General features: G+C 52.4%; 2 protein-coding genes across 5 annotated transcripts in view; one reads left to right on the forward strand and one right to left on the reverse strand.

Annotated features, from left to right (window-relative positions):
• Positions 1-354: 354 nt before the first annotated feature.
• ZSCAN10 (zinc finger and SCAN domain containing 10) lies at positions 355-4,479 on the reverse strand. Its single transcript, XM_024759791.1, has 5 exons — positions 4,084-4,479; positions 3,454-3,721; positions 3,163-3,227; positions 2,952-3,009; positions 355-1,922 (listed from the first exon to the last, which is right to left on the reverse strand). The coding sequence occupies exons 1-5, from the start codon at positions 4,477-4,479 to the stop codon at positions 355-357; spliced, it is 2,355 nt and encodes a 784-aa protein (XP_024615559.1).
• Positions 4,480-15,367: 10,888 nt separating this feature from the next.
• ZNF205 (zinc finger protein 205) overlaps positions 15,368-16,862 on the forward strand; it is an 11,533-nt gene continuing 10,038 nt past the window's right edge. For 3 of the 4 annotated variants that reach the window (XM_024759539.1, XM_024759546.1, XM_024759544.1), the window contains exons 1-2: positions 15,590-15,707; positions 16,166-16,257. The gene's annotated coding sequence lies outside the window, so the exon portion shown is untranslated. Of the gene's footprint in view, positions 15,446-15,589; positions 15,708-16,165; positions 16,258-16,862 lie in introns of those variants that run through there. The other variant, XM_024759541.1, reaches the window with a different exon arrangement.

Below are 16,862 nucleotides of genomic sequence, written 5' to 3' on the forward strand. Positions count from 1 at the left end.
AGGTGGAAGGAACTCCCCCTGGGCCTGCTCCCATCCAGCCTGCTTTGAAGGGGTGGGGGAAGGAGAAATGCATCACCGTGATACAGTGGGGAGGGTAAAAGGTGGCATTTTGGTGCACTTAAAAAAACATAAAGAGGAACCACTTTCAAGAAGGCTGTTTTACTTTGGGTATTTTAAAATACATTCCTGAGGCCTGGAAGAGTTCCCTGTGGGGACGGGAAGAACTACTGTGCAGGGTCGGTGGAGCCAGAGAGAGGTGGCTGGGGTGTGGGGGCAGCGCCATCCACTGCAGCCTTGGAGGCCAGGCACGCTGGGGAGATGCACGCGGGACAGACCTGGCGGAACCAGGCGAAGCTAGTACAGGGTCTCCCGGGCGTGGGTTCTCAGGTGGCGTAGCAGGTGGGAGTTGCGGCTGAAGCTGCGGCCACACTGCGCGCAGGAGTAGGGCCTGGCCCCCGTGTGCACCAGCATGTGCCGCAGTAGGTTGCAGCTGCGGCTGAAGATCTTGCCGCACTCCAGGCACTCCTGGGGGGGCTCGGCCTGCCCAGACACGCCCTCGTCCCCCGCCCCGGCGTGCGTGGCCAGGTGGCGCTGCAGGTGGGCGTTGCGCCGGAAGCTCCGGCCGCACTTCTGGCAGCTGTAGGGCCGCTCGCCTGTGTGGCTGCGGCGGTGGCGGGCCAGGTTGGAGCTGTTGCGGAAGCGGTGGCCGCACGTGTCACAGACGTGAGGCTTCTCCCCGGTGTGGATGCGCTGGTGGCGCGCCAAGTGGGCACTCTGGCTAAAGCCCTCGCCACACTCGCTGCAGCGGCAGGGCTTCTCCCCGGTGTGGCTGCGCCGGTGGCGGGCGAGGTCCTGCGTCTGGCTGAAGCTCTTGCCGCACTGGGTGCAGTGGTGGGGCCTCGGGCCGCCGTGGGTCAGGAGGTGGCGGGCGAGGCCGGCCCTTCGCATGAAGCGCTTCCCGCAGTGTGGGCAGCTGTAGGGCTTCTCGCCTGTGTGCACCCGCTGGTGGCAGACCAGCTGGGAGCTCTGACTGAAGCTGCGGCCGCAGACTTGGCAGGAGAAGGGCCGCTCGCCTGTGTGCACACGCCGGTGTGCCCCCAGGTGCTCGCTGCGCCGGAAAGCCTTGCCGCAGTCGCCACACACGTAGGGCCTGAGCTCGGGCCCGGGACGCAGGCTGCCCGAGCACTCGGAGCACTGGTGGCCCTGGTCCTTGGCGTGGATCCGCAGATGGCGCTTGAGGCTGGAGCGGCGCTGGAAGGTTTGGCCGCAGTGGGAGCACAGGACGATGGCTAGCTCGGGGGGCGCTGGGGTCTTGGTCTCCGGGGTGCCTGGGGGCTTTTGGTCCTGGGCGTGCGCCAGAAGGTGCTGCATGAGGCGGGCCCGGCGCTGGAAGCCCTGACCGCACTCGGCGCACAGGAAGGCGGGCTCGGAGGAGTGCGTCTGCATGTGTTTGCTCAGGTGCGAGCTCTGGCGGAAGCGGTGGCCGCAGAGGTGGCAGGTGTGCGGCCGCTCATCTGTGTGCGTCCGCATGTGCAGCTTGAGGATGGAGCTGCGGCCGAAGCTCTTCCCGCAGCACAAGCACAGGAAGGACCGCGCGCCCGGGTGAGACCGCAGCTGGTGCGTCTCCAGGCGGGCCAGCTGTGGGAAGCTCACCCCGCAGTCTGTGCAGATGAACTTTATCTCCGGCTCCGACTTGGGGGTGCCCCCAGCCACTTTGACCTCCAGAACTTCACTCCTGTCGGGAGGGGACATTTCTCCACTGGGGCCGCCCACCTCAGGGCCCGGGCCGAGCGACTGAGTGTGGGGCTCTTCTGCCACCCTGGGACTCTCTGCCTGAGACTTTGCTGAGATGGCAGCAGGCCAGGACACCCCTTTCGGTTCCTCTTCTTTAAACGCCTCGTCTGGGGTTCTGCCTCCAAATCCTGGGAAAGAAGCAGAAAACAGGACAGGTCAGGCCTTTTCGGAGGCGCTTCTGGGAATTGCCAGAACCTCAGTGCCTAGAAGCAGAAAGAATCCCAGAATCCTGCAAAGCTGGTAGGTGGGCAGAGGGTGGGTAAAAACCAAATAACATACAGTTTACCGTTTTAAGGTGTATAATTCTGGTCCATTAGGTCCATTCAAAATGTTGTGCAACCATCACCACTATCTATGTCATTCTCCCAAATGGAGACCCATACCCATTAGCAAGCCCTCCCGTGACCACCTATTTTATTTTATTTTAGCTGTTGTAATTAATTTTACTGAAGTACAGTTGATTTATAATATTGTGTTAATTTCTGCTGTACAGCAAATGGATTCAGTTACAGATATATTCTTTTCCATTATGTTTTATTAGAGGGTATTGAATATAGTTCCCTGTGATGTACAGTAGAACCTTGCTGTTTATCCAGTCTATATATAATAGTTTGCATGTGCTAATCCCAAACTCCCAATCCATCCCTCCCTCCCACTCCCTTCCCCTTGGCAACCACAAGTCTGTTCTCTATGGCTGTGAGTCTGTTTCATAGATCAGTTGATTTGTGTCATATTTTAGATTCCACATATAAATGATATCATATGGTATTTGCCATGACCACCTTATTTATTTATTTATTTATTGGCCATGCTGCACAGCTTGCGGGATCTTAGTTCCCTGACCAGGAATTGAACCTGGGCCCACGGCAATGAAAGCCCAGAGTCCTAACCGCTGGATGGCCAGGGAGTTCCCGACCACCTATTTTAAAAGCTCAGAGTTTTGGGGGTTGATGATTAGACCCAATGAGCCTTAAAATAGCCCTGTATAGATACAGACATATCAATATATATCTATGTAGATATATATATCAGTATATATTACCTCATCAAAATAGTCCATTTTTTGCCAAAGAGGTCAAAAAGTCAGGTAGGGACCACCCTTGACAGGCAAAGAAAAACCCTTCAGTGGTCATAAACCCAGGAAAAAGGCCTCTTACCCAGAGGATGCACAGGCCAAGCCTTCTTTGCTGGGACATCTTCAAAGGTTAGGGACTCCTGTGACCAAAGGAGGGGCAGAGATTGTCACTAAGTGAGGAATGGGGCTCTAGGACCTGAGGGGGATGAAGAACTTTCAAGGTTTAAATTAAGAAAAACATGGATTTGTTAAAACTTCAGAGGCAGAGAACTGAGGGGACCAGTCCGGCTCACCAGCACAGCTGCTAGCTCCTGATCTCCAGAGTTCTCCTCTGGCCACAGCTCAGGGCCCAGGGCAGCTGACAGCACTGGGGGAGAAAGAAAGAGCTGTTAGAAGCCAGTCCTACCACCATGTGGCTCCGAGGACGTGCACCCATCATCAGAGCCCCGTGACAGGCATCTTGGCTCTCCCCCATTCCTGTCAACTAGGGAGGCTGCCCCCTTCCTTCCCCACCCTCACCCACCTGGCCCCTCAGCTCCCACCGCACACCAGGCCTCCACCTTCCTTAGGCCCCAGCTCCTCACCGCTCTCTTGTGGGGCCTGCAATGTTCTCTTGGGACCTGGGCTCAGTGGCTGCTTTGAACTTGGGGGACATCTCCAGGCCCCCATCTCAGCAGGCTTGGAGGGCACTGGCTGGGACAGCGAGAGTTCCTGCGATGGCTCCAGGGCTGGAGGCCCTTCTGAGGGCACTTCCTTCTTGGGGCTGTGGCTGGAGACTTGGAAAGAGCCCCCCTGTTCCTCCAAGGTGACCTCTGCACGGGGACAATTCTTGCCAGCATTAAAACTAAAATCCTGTTCAGAACACATCCATGTTAGGTGACAGACAGGACGGTAATCCAAGTCCTACTAACTCCCTAGGGCCATGGGACTGAGGAAAGGTGAGGGTCAGACAGGGAGGGAGTTAGGAGGTCAAGAAGGAGCCGGCAGAGGAAGGAAAGTGGGGTTTAGTGACTTCTATTTTTTTGGCCTCACTGCGCGGCGTGCAGGACCTTAGTTCCCCGACCAGGGATCGAACCCACACCCCCTGCAGTGGAAGCGGGGAGTCTTAATCACTGAGCTGCCAGGGAAGTCCCAGCTCAGTGATTTCTTAATGGGGTGATAAAGTCACTGTCTTTCCACCTGCTGTCCAGCCCGCCTGGCTGCCCGCTTCTTACCAGCGGCCCCACATTGCTGGATTCCCTCTGGACACCCTCCAGCAGCAACACCACCTCTTCGCCATCCCTAAGCTGCTGGCCCTGAAGCCGGGCCAGGAGGTGGGGGGGCAGCACGCTCAGGAACTGCTCCAGCACCAGCAGCTCCAGGATCTGCTTCTTGGTGTGCAGAGCCGGCCGTAGCCAGTGGCTACAGAGCTCCCGGAGGCGGCTCAGGGATGCCCTCGGCCCCATGTCCTCCTGATACTGGAAGCACCTGAAGAGCTGGTGAGCCACCTCGGGCCGGGGCCTGGCCTCTGGCCGCCTGGGGTCCTCCTGGCCGGCAGCCTCTTCCTCCTCCAGTTTGACTGCTCCGAGCTGCTCTGGCTCCCGTGCAGCTGGGCCTGGTTCTGCAAGCATCCTTCACCTTGGCGATGCCTCACAGTGGTGGTTGCTTCAACTCTTGGGTCTCTCTCCCTCGGCTCCCACACCTGGAGTGTTAAGGGATGCCTACAGATGTGGCCTCCAGAGGAATCGTTTCTCGAACTGGTCACGAGTAGTGGCTCAGCCTGACCAACACACCAAAAGGCAGAGAAAATGGATTATTTAGTATTCTCATTCCCTCCTGCAGCATTTAGAAGTTCACCTCACTTTACCCCAGTGATCAAAGTTGGGATTCCTGAGAGAGGACAGTCTGGCTTTCCCTGCCTCTTGATATGGTGCCACGGGGAGTACCTGGCACCACCGAAGATGGATCCTTGCCAAAAATGTTTCATCGTGATCCAATCCAGCCTTTAGACCCAACTTCCAGGTTAAAGGGCATTGCAGGGAATAAAAACAAGTTGGCAGAGAGGCTAAGAGTGATGGTGTTTAAAGGTACAAACTTGTAACAAGTAGTAAATAAGCCATAGAGATCTAATGCACAGTATAACAAATGCAGACAATATTGTACTATAATATAATTATATAATATGAAACATATCATTACATTACAACCATATTATAACATATAAATGCTGTATATCTTAAACTTGCTTAAGGTTATATGTCAAATTTATAAAAAACAACAACAACAAACAAATAAGTCAAATGTCCCTTGAGGAAACAACCAAACAAATCCCAAAGACAGGACATTACGGGAAACAAGTGGCCCAGGTTCTTCTGAGTCTGTTATGAAAAATAAGTGCCTGGGGCTTCACTGGTGGCGCAGTGGTTGAGAGTCTGCCTGCCGATGCAGGGGACACGGGTTCATGCCCCGGTCCAGGAAGATCCCACATACCACGGAGCGGCTGGGCCCGTGAGCCATGGCCGCTGAGCCTGCGCGTCTGGAGCCTGTGCTCCACAACGGGAGAGGCCACAACAGTGAGAGGCCTGCGTACCGCAAAATAAATAAATAAATAAAATTAAATTTAAAAAAGTGCCTGTAGGGCACACATTGATCTAGAGGAGACTAACAGCTGATATAACCAAATGCACGAACATTGATTGGATCCTAATTTAAAACAAAAAACAAAAGGCTCTAAAAGCTATTCTGGGGTCAGTTGGGGAAATCTGAATATGGGTGCAGCACTAGGGTGATAATGGAGATGACTACCAACTTCTGAGATGAGATTCCAGTGTTGTGGTATGTAGGAAATTTCTTTATTCTTAGAAAATGTTGAAGGGTTTGGAAGTGATGGAGCAATGAGGATTCAGCCACATTTATGGATCAACAAGGCAAATGTGGCAAAATTATAGCAATTGTTGAATCTGGGAGATGGGTGTATGGATTCACCCATTCATTGCATTGCTCTTTCAACTTCTTTGGAAGTTTGAGAATTTTAAAGATAAAAGGTTGGCAGGAGCGGGGAGTAGTTCATGCATGTGATTGCTCTTTGACCAGACTTCTGGACCCTCACTTTCTGGCTCTGGAGGTGGTTCTCAGCAGTTAAGGCCAAGGCCACCCAGCTGACCAGTGCAGGGCTGAGCTCCCACCTGGTGTTCCAATCTCCTTCCCTCCCTGGGTTCCATCCCTAGAGACAGGCTGGGATGAGCCGGGGAACTGGGATGGGTGGGTGGGTCTACACATGGGACTTAAGCTTACTGCTTGCAGAAGTCTGCGACAGATGTGTTCCCAAGGCAGGCCAAAGCAGTCTCACTCACTTCAGAGGCCTCTAGTGGGTGCACCCTTGGGAGCTGGGTGATGGCAGGAGAGGCAGTCATTTCCCTTTCTTTCCTAATTTTTTTTTTTTTTTTTTTTTTAGTTCTGGATTCTTCCTTGGGGAGGTATCCATCCCAACCCTGTGAGTCGGACTAGCATTAAAAAAAAAGTGTTTCTAACTGACCAACAGGGGGCACTGGTTCCATAGGACTATTCCTTCCTTTTGGGGTAGCCAAGACCTACCTAGGGGGAGCTGACCCAAGTTTAGCACCCACAGGGGACTCAGTTCAGTCATTCAGCACAACCCAGAAGGCTTATTCTTTGGATATGGAAACCCAATTTCCAACGTGTCTCTGCCCTCCCTGCTCTCCAGCTTCAGGACTGCAGATGAGCTTCTCCCAAACCTGTCCCCCACCCCCACCAGGAACATCCCAGGCAGAGGAATGGGAAGAAACCCTCTTGCATCACTTCCCACCACATAAAGGGAGTGGAGTGGTGCCCGACCTGCTAGAGAGTACACGTCGGGTGTGCCTAATGAGAACACCTTACTGTTCTCATTACTGAGTAAAAATACAAACAACCACAGCTAACAGCTAGTCCTATCACTGACCCATTTTACAGCCCAGGACACCCAGGCTCAGAGGTACAGACATTTCCCCAAGACAGCCCAGCCTTGACAATGGAGCCAGGGAGAAGTCAGCCTGGTCAAGAGCTTTGGATAGTTTAAGTCCCCTTCATTCAGGGCTGAGGGATCTCTGAACCTCCTTTAGAGGTGGGGTGAGTGGGGTATGATGTGGTAAAAGAACAAAGGAAACCCGTGTGTTTTAAGTCTGGGCCTAGCACTTAAAACACAGGGAGAGGTTTGTGATGCTAAAACACAGACCCAGGCCTACTTGCTGCCCACCTGACCAGCCTCCCTCCACCTCCCTCCAGCATCTTCCCAGCTTCCCTCCCTCTCCCCCACCTACCCACTCCCTCCGGCCGGTCTGCAGTCTCCCCCCACCACTCCAGAATCTCCCCAGCTTTCCCCTACCTCCATTCTCTCCCCCACAGCCTTGTCCAACGTCCGTTCCTTCCTGCACTTTGGCACATGGGGCTCCTTCCACCCACTGGCACCTCTCTTCTGGGACTCCACACACACCACCCACCTGGCTACCTTGCAGTTTTAATTACTGAGGAATGCATGAAAAAATGTCTGGTGCAGAAAAGGTCTTTACTAAATGTTCAGGAAAATGGGTTTTTGTTTTATTGTGTTTTGGTAGCATGAGCAAAATAATTAGAGAACCAATCACGTGGGATCAGGAACCCTGCATTAACAGCTGGCATGTACTGAGTGCTTATCTGTATGGGCTCTGCTTAGGGTCACTTCATCCCACTCCAGTCCACGCAGTAAGTTATAATTTCTCCATTTGACAGGTGCAAAGACCAAGCTCTGAGAGGATGGGTGACTTGCTCAAGGTCACACCAGGGAGAGCCAAGATTTGCTTTAAGGGGAGAATGCTGATTTTATGGTGCAAAAGCTCAGAAACAGAAAAGGACCCAATTCCCCTCCCACCCTGTGCGATTTGCCTAGTCTTAACCAGAATATTACAGCATGAATCAGAAAAAACAAGGCCATTCCGATTTCCAGCCCTCAGGCTTAGGCAAGTGGGGTGCCGGAACCTTCAGGGGAGGTCTCTACAAAAGGTTTGAAAGAGGTGGAATTCAAGGGACGAAGGCCCTGGAGAGTCTCTCCCTCCCCCCAAGTCTCCAGGACAAAAGCTTTGTTAATATGTGCATCTGTGGGGGGTGGGCTGGGTTGCTGGGGGAGCTCTTCAGCCATCCTCCGATATTTGACCAGCTTAATTTGGAACCTCGAGAGGCGGAGAGGCTTAGGCTAGACCAGCCTGGGGTGGAGGTGCTGCCACCGGACCCACCCAGACAATGGGAGCACCCAGAGCCGGGGTCCTCGGCCAGGGGCTCTCCCTTCCTCCCTGGATCGCTCGTCTTTGTTGGCTGGGCTCCCCTCCAGTGCTGGGCTGAGTCGATGAGTCTGGTCCACCTGGGGGACCGTGGAGCCTGCCTTCCACTCCCCAGCGGGTACAGCAAGCCCACGACACAGGAAGCCCAGCGACCCTCCCGAATGTCCCCATTGCCACAGGCCCGCCAGTACTCCCCAGCATGGACCAACCACATCCACCCAAGGCTTTCTTCCAGCACCCTAATCCCCCATCCCACCACAGAGGCCTGGAGCCCCCTTTCTCTCTCCAAGCTACAACGAACCCTTTAAGTCTGTCCTGGAAGCCTGTACCCCAGGCCTCCCTGCAACTCACCACTCGGGGTTCCCACTACAGAGGTGGAGGTGCTGAGGGGTTCTCTGAGGGCCCCCAGGGCCAGAGTCAGCCTCGGCCAACCTGGGAAAGGACTCCGGGAAAATGGAACAGGAAGTTCCCTTCCCCAATCCCATCCAGGTGGTGAGGGGGGCTTCCTAGAGTTAACCCTTAACCTCCCAGTTTGGGAGTGGGGTGGGGAGAGGGCGGGGCCAGAGAAATAAAGACAAAGCAGTGGATCCAGATTCCAACCCAGGCCTGTATTTGAGAGTCTAACTACCCCTCCAAGTAACAGCTGCCCCCCTCCTAAGCAGGACTGGCCCTGTGCCCCTTGGCGGTCTGTCAGCCTGTACTTTTTTGGGGAACAAGAGTTGCCATTTACAAATGCTTGCTGGGACTTCCCTGGTGGTGCAGTGGTTAAGACTCTGCGCTTCCACTGCAGGGGGCGCGGGTTCATCCCTGGTCCAGGAAGTTCCACATGGCGCTAGGTGTGGCCAAAAAAAAAAAAAGCTTGCTATGTGCCGGGCAAAGAGGATACTGAGGTAAACGTGAGGGACAGTCCTGAGCTTGCACGCCAGGGTACAGGAGCAAACCACAGGTGCTAATTAGAAAATGGAACAGGACCATGTGATGGGGAAGAGAGGGAACTGGTCGACACTGGCACCTAAAATCCTCCCAAGAATCTTTAGAGGTGGCTTTTGTCCCAGCTTTACGAATGACCAAGCAGGGGCTCCCAGGAGGCGAAGTGACCTCACCAACAGCCTTGAGTCCAACTCTAACTCCAAAGTCAAGCCTTTCCCTTTGCTCTAAAGGGCCTCTTTGCGTCATGCCCTTCGCTCCAGCCAGATGGGCACTTCCTCTGGGGAGTCCGCGGTGCCTCGCTGAGCGTTCAGGGCTCCAACCTGCTCAGAGGCTGCCCCGACGGGCGGCCAGATCCTGCGCTTGCTCTGGCTCCTCGGCCGGGTCTTGTCTCCTGCACTTAACAGCACCTGGGCTGCTCCTGTTCCTTTATTTTAATTGTCTAGCGTGGATCTCATTGGACCAAAGCTCCCTGCGGACAGTGGTCCGTTTCCCTTGTCAGCTCTGCATCCTCCGCGCCTAGCCTAGCGCCTGGCACACGTGAGGACGGACAAAATGGATGAGGAACCGCCGAGCAGAGAGTCCACCGCCCTCCGAGGTTTGCTGGCACCCCGCACCGGGCACTCCACAGCGCGTACTCCCGCTACTTCGGGGGCAGTCGGGGGCTACTAAGCCCCCCTGTCTGGGGCGGGCCAGGAAACCCACCTGGGGCGGGACTATGAAACCCCACCCCGGATGTGGAAAGGAAACCCCGCCGCTGGGCCTGGCCTGGGAGGCGGGGCGGAGGCGTCTCCTGTACCCCTATACCTAGGCTGGACCATCACGCCCCCTCCCCCGGGCACCACCGCTCCTGCCCCGCCTCCAGGAGTGACACGCGCACCTATGGCTGCCGCCTTCGAGGACGAGGCCGTGTCTGACTCCTGGGAGTGGGGGCAACTCGACCGGGAGCTGTGGGCCTTGTCTAGACATGATGGCGGAGAACTGCAGGAAGGAGCGTGGCCTCCTCGGGTAAGGTGGTCTCGGTGCCTCGGGCCTGGAGCGTCCAGGTGAGAGCCTGGGGGAGCTGGCTGGGAGCACAGAGGGAAGGCTCGGTGTTTGCTGTTGACGCTGTCTTCCAGACCTTCGACTCAGGTGCACACCTTTCCTGGAAATCTGTCAGAAAAGCAGAGACCAAGTTGACCTAACTCCCAGAAATAGCATCCAGGCAGAAAGGCAAGTGCCTGGAGTGAGACAAGACCAACACTAGCTTTTGGCCTCCTTCAATCCTAACTCTCGGCCCAGGTTGGGCTTTGACTAATACCCGCGCTCCTGGCCCACCACGCGCGCGCACCATTCATTCGGGAAATATTTGCTTCCCCGAGTGTGTCCGGGCATTGTCCCTGACCCCGGGTACCCAGTGCTGAATAGAAGGGACAAGTGCTGCCCCCTTGAGGCTTACAGACCGGGCAGGACCAGATCACGGGGGCAAGGTTTATTAACTCAAATTACTTTGCAGAAATAAAGGGCTTAAGGGAATTCCCTAGAGGTCCGGTGGTTAGGACTCAGCGCTTTCGATGTCTGGCCCGGGTTCAATCCCTGGTCCGGGAACTAAGATGCTGCAAACCGCGTGGCGAGGAAAAAAAAAAAAAAGAGCTGAACATTTAAGTCCCTTCACATTCGTCCTTATCTTTGAAAATATCAATACACTCCCCTCTCCCAGAGTGTTAGCCACTGAGAGACGAAAATTCTTGTGAAGTTGCTGGATTGTTACTTTACTCCATTTACTAAAACTGATAAACACATCTTCAAAGGACTTTTAATATAAATCTACCTGTTTAGGATATATATCAATATCTTCTAAAATTATCTTGAAAATGCACACTTAAACTATTCTAGTTGTTACCTTAGATTTTGGGGGGAAGAAACTGGTGTCTAGAAAACAAACAAAAACAAACCCCAACTTACCATTTATTTATTAAATATGAAAAAAAATTAAGTTTAGTATTATCCAGGTCAGCAAAAGCACCTGAAAATAGTGATGGGGTCTTCTTCTTTCCTCTTATCTCTTCAGAGATTGCAAAAGAAAAACAAATTTCCTTGTATTTTCAGTTTCCTTAGGATTCCTCCATTTAGAATTATTCAAGGCAAAGGGAGAAATCCTTCTCCAGCTCTGGGAAGAATTGCTATTAAAAACACTATGATCCCTTGATTAGCCTTTGGTTCATCCAGAGGCTTAAATGCCTGTCTCTTAACTGCATTAGTAACATCTTTTCCTGTAGCCATAACCCCAGCATTTTCCTCTGGGTGGTTGCAATCTTGATGGAGTAATTGCAGTGTTTATGGCACAGCCAGACCCCTCACTAAGGACCAGCCCTGGTACAGAAACACTGGGGATTTTGATGAGAACAGGAGTGAGCATTGCACCTGTCCTGGTCTTTCTTCAGTGTCTGTAAACTAGCTCTCTCCCAGGTGTTTCATCTTGTCTCTTTGGTAGGAGCCAGCCATTGGCTCTGCAAGCCCGAGCTGCAGTCTCAGTTTTGCCATTTGCTGCTGTGCGACTTGGGCAGATGGTTTAATTGCATCCCTTCACCCTGCTGCTCAAAGCTCTTCTGTGGCTTCCTATGGCACTTAGAGCTAAATCCAGACAGCTCAGCCTGGGGCTCATCCCACAGCCCCTTCCTACCATGGATCTCATCTTCTGGCTTCTTTGCCTTTGCCTTTCAATTCCTGAACATGCCAGTCTGATCCTGCCCTGGCTTGGAATGGATGCTTTCACTCACATCCCCACTTTGCTAGTTCCTCTTCATTCTTTTTTTTTTTTTTTTTTAATGTGTTGGTTTAATTCCAGGTGGTACAGAATTCAGGACAGAACAAAGACTTAAGAACACACTTTGGCAGGATTCTGGGCTAGGTTTACTCGAATCTCACTGCTAAGGTAGAAATGACTGAGAAGCACTGAAGAGAGGGTGAACCACTGTATGACTTTAAACAAATTATTTATTTGGCCACGCCGGGTCTTAATTGCAGCACATGGGATCTTCGTTACAGCATACATACGGGTTCTAGTTCCCTGACCAGGGATCAAACCCAGATTCAAACCCAGATCCCCTGCATTGGGAGCACGGAGTCTTAACCACTGGACCACCAGGGAAGTCCCTCACCCAGCCACTTAAACGCAAGCTCCACAAGGCTGGCTTTGCTGCTGTTCATTGCTGTATCTCCAGTGCCCGGCACATGGTAAACACTCACTAAATGTGGATTGAAGGAATATTCCACATCAGACCTTGTCTTTCCTGGTATTCTCTATTTCGGTAAGTGTAGAACAATCCATTCAGTTGCTCAAGCCATGTACTGGGATTTATCCTTGACCCCCTTGCTTTAACTCATTCCCACATCTCATCAGTCTCCAAGTTCTGTAGGTCTGATAGCCTAAATATTTTTCATATATGTGTTTCTCTACCTCCACTGCTGCTACCAAGTCCAGGTCACCATCATTTATTGCCTGGATCATAGCAATGGTCTTATGGTTTCTCTTCATTCATTTCCTTTTTTTTTTTTAAGTAAACTTTTAGGTGTAATGTACAGAAATTGTGCGCAAACCAAAAACGAAGAGCGTGATGAGTCTCCACCAAGCGAAAACAGCCCTTTAGCCAGCATCCCAATCAAATCAGAATTTACTAGCCCTCTCAGGCCTACTCTGGTGCCCCCTTCTGGTCACTTCCCTTCCCCCATATTCTCTATCCTGACTTCCAACCACAGCAGATTTGTTTGGTCTGTCTTTGAACTCCGTGTAAGTGAAGTCACACAATAGGAACTCTCATCTGACCTTACTGCACAGTGAGGGAGTCATCCACGCGTTGCTTATTCCCTGAATAGTATTCCCCCATTGTGTTATTTGTTCATTCTACTGTGTCTACACGGGGGTGGCTTTCACCCCGGGGGTGGAGGCCACGCTTAGTAGTTCTTGTAGGTCTCGGGTAACCATATAAGTGCGTACTGCGGGACTTGTGCCCAGGAGTGAATCGCTGTGTCACAGGGTATGTGGATGGTCAGGTTCAGAAGATTCTGCCACACTTGTCCAGAGGGCTTGTACCATTTCCCCTCCCACTGTCTGCAGACTCATCTTGTGCATTTCTTGCCCCAGTCCTAGGATCAGCTGTTTCTCCATGGAACCCTGATTTTTTTTCACATTATAAAGCATTCACAAAAATAGGATTTTTAAAAGGAGAGAAAGTAAAACTAATGGAAGTTCTACATTCTTTTTCACACCCAACTGAGTAAAAAAAAAAAAAAAGAAAAGAAGAGGCACTAGTGAAAGACCACATGCCATGTAGAGGAAGGAGTCTGAGAGCTGAGGGTAGGTGCCAGAGAGTGCAGCAGGAGGAAGGGGTGAAAAGGACATCAAGGGTGGGTGCCTGAGTGCCATTGTCATCTGCTCCCAGGAGGGGTCCTCAGAGCTGAGCCAGTCAGAATGCCTCCCAAGTACTCCCATCCCCACCTGCTTCAGTGTCTTTAGCTTTCGTGAGTGAATGTACCTTAAACTCTACCCAAGACTGGGGCACCCTTTAGGTATCAGATAGCAGGAGGTGACTGCAGCAACAGTGAAGGGTATTTTAGGATGATGATAGTGTCCTGGTTTCCTAAAAATGCAGCAACCTCTATAGGGAAAGTAACTTAATTTACTCTAATATCTACCTCCAAAGAGCCAAGTGGAGTGACTCTTGAGCTTGGTCTCAACAGAGAATCCCCTCCCTGCCTGTACTGTAAGCTGTCTTTAGCTCCCAGGTAGAGAAAATGTTCTGGAAGGTGGTATGTGGGTGTTTGGGGGAATATATCCAGTCAACCCTACTAAGTTTGGGGGCTTTTCTGGCCTTGGTGTTCACGGCTTGCCTGGCTGAGGCTGAATCTGCCAGCCTTGACAATCATGGTAAGAAGCACTTGGAATTGCTGCCTAGGGAGGAGGCTCCTTTCCTCCTGGAGCTTGCCCAGGGCAGGAGAAAGCCATTTCTGCTGACTGTGATGGGCAGGCTTCTGGGCCAGCATCACAGCTGAGATCCAGGAGCCAGGTTTGGGGTTGGCAGCCTCTCTGCCTGCCCTGTTGCAAGATCAGATGTTAGTCTTGTTCACCCACTGGAAAGGAGCAAAGCCTCCACAATAAGAGCTGCTGGGTAGTTCCAGTTGCTGCAAGGCAAGGGCATCAAGAATTGGGTGATGAGTAGGCTCCTGGTTAGACATTGTGATGTAGCCATACAACAGAATATGCCGCAGTTGAAAGACAGCAAGGCACCGCTTGAGAACAGCAGAACTCTTGACACATAACCATCCGTCCAAACCTGCCCTGAGACTTGACCAAACTCTAGCATAGCTTCTAGCAGCATAAGGCCATGACGACCCCAGCCCCCCATTAAAATGCCTGCCTGAGAAAGCTCAAAGCTGCCAGGAAAATTTACTGTTCATTCTAGCTAATGCCTGATGATGGGCCCCTAGCCTCCCTTTCTTAGAGCACTTACTAAAAAGAGCTTATAATTGTGAATATGTGTTTCTTATAACTCAGAAGAAGATTATAACTCTTACAATCTTTCACTGACCTGAGAGCCATTCCCTTGAAATGTACTCATCAGGAGGGACAGGGCCTCTGTCTCCCTTCTCTGTGGGAGGATAGACTCCTCCTGCCTCCCACACCTGCCAGGTAGCAGACACACCTGGCCTAATTGCAGCTTCACTGACTGGCTCATTGTGACTTTTCACTACCCCCCGCCCCCCGCAGCCCCCATTCCACTTTGAAACACCCAGCGACCTCTGCAGCACATCGGATGGAGCGCAGCTCTTTGCCCTGCTGTCCGTAGTTACCGAATAAAATCTGCTTTCACCACTTCATAATGTATGGCTGTGTATGTCTTTGACATGCTACATGTTTTGTTTTCTCTATATGTTTTTTATAAATATGTGTCACGCACACAGAGGGGGCACGTCAGCAGCATATACTCCCATTTTTGAAACAAAACAAAACAAAACTCAAAACGTGTGAGGGGCGGAAACCCTTGACCTGGGAGGCTGGATGGGGCGCTGGGCCGGAATTCGTGCTCCCGGGTACCCCGGCGCCGGCGCTCTCAAGCTGAGGGCCCTCGCTCGGCCAGCCTCAGTTTTCCCACCGGAAACTCGAGGGCTCCCAGGTGTCCGCCCCGCGGTCCTCACTGCCCCCGTTGCCCCCGTGCCCCTGGCCCACAGGCGGGCTCCACGAGAAACCCGGGGAAACCGGAAGTTGGAACGGGGCAGCCGGACGGGAAACGCGGGCACACCGGCCAGGGTCCGGCAGCACCAGGATGACCCTTCGTCCTCGGCGGGACTGCCCCTCGGGGGCGCGGACAGCAGCGCGCAGGTAAGGGCAGCAGGGCAGTGCTGTGGGGGCGGGGCCAGGGAGGTGACAGCCAATCACCGCGTCTCCTGTGGGGGCGGGGCGGGGCAGTTGTTGCTTGGGAGACGCGCTCCCCGCATAGTTGCCCTGCGGGCTGCAGAGCTGGCTGGGAAACGACGACTTGTGCGCGCGGGGCTCCTGGGCCTCCTGTGGCTCCGAACGCCTCCCCCTGCGTCCGCCTCGCATCAGGGGACGGGGCCGCAGGGTTGCCTCCACGCCACCGGCGGTGAGCGGGCCGCCCGGCACCTGAACTCTCACTACCTGGTCTCCAGCGGCCCTGGGAGTTGTTCTTTTTCTTCAAAATTTGTTTTATTTCCGGGGTTCCACCTACCTAACACTTGTACTGGCTTCCTTTTCTTCTTTTTCAATGGTTAACATTTGCTCTGCTGTTTACTCGATTATTCCTATTTTTCTTGGCTTCTCTTACATTCCTTTATTTGCCCCTATCGTCTCTCCTTCTAAGGCTAAATCTCTGCATCTCCCTGTCTCCAGCCTGGCTTAACAGTGTTCATTAACACACGTTTGTTTTTATTTTTCTTACATCAGATGATTCTTTTTTCTAGTTTTTATTATTCTGGCTGCTTTTTTGTAAGGTCCTCTTTAAGACCTGAATCAGCTCGCAGGCCAGTCTGAGGGTAGATCACGATTTATTTACTAAAGGTGGCGTATTCTCTCTTACTCAAGCTCACTGAAGCCGCAGGATAGTGGAGTTGGCATTTGTTGAGTGTTTCCCGTGCCTGAAGCTCTGATAAGCGCCTTGTAAACAGGCTCCTGAGGTAAGTACGTCTCTAACCTGGTGGCCTGTGAGTGGGACAACAGATGTTTTCTGCTGGAATTATATGCAGTTCTTAATTTTGTTTTGTTTTGTTTTTGTTTTTAGTCATCAACATTCAAAAGTCAGGATATTTCACATAGAAATTGAATTCTTTTTTGGCTTCTCTTGAAAAAACCTCATGCTTGGGCAATACTGAGCCCCCAACCGCCCCCTTTAAACAAAATATGGTTTCTTGAGGCCCCTGAAGTCCCTCCCACTCCGGTCTTACACCCAAGGCACTTGTAGTTTATGGTACTGCGTGGTTGCTGAAGGCATTTAGGTTTTTGATCTCTACTTATTGACTCACCCTGCCCTGGTCTGAAGTCTTTTGGGGACTGCAATTCCCACAAAGCAGATATCAATAATCCTTCCTCCTAGACCTGCTCAGGCCTAGAGCCAGCCCTAGAAGGGTTTCCTCTCATTTCCAAGAAGGAGCTAATATCTATCACATAGCAGATGCTCAGTAAATATTTTCTGGGGCTTCCCTGGTGGCGCAGTGGTTGAGAGTCTGCCTGCCGATGCAGGGGACATGGGTTTGTGACCTGGTCCGGGAAGATCCCACATGCC

The sequence above is a fragment of the Neophocaena asiaeorientalis genome, unplaced genomic scaffold (assembly GCF_003031525.2).
Source record: "Neophocaena asiaeorientalis asiaeorientalis breed wild unplaced genomic scaffold, Neophocaena_asiaeorientalis_V1.1 scaffold254, whole genome shotgun sequence".
In the NCBI taxonomy this organism is placed as follows: domain Eukaryota; kingdom Metazoa; phylum Chordata; class Mammalia; order Artiodactyla; family Phocoenidae; genus Neophocaena; species Neophocaena asiaeorientalis.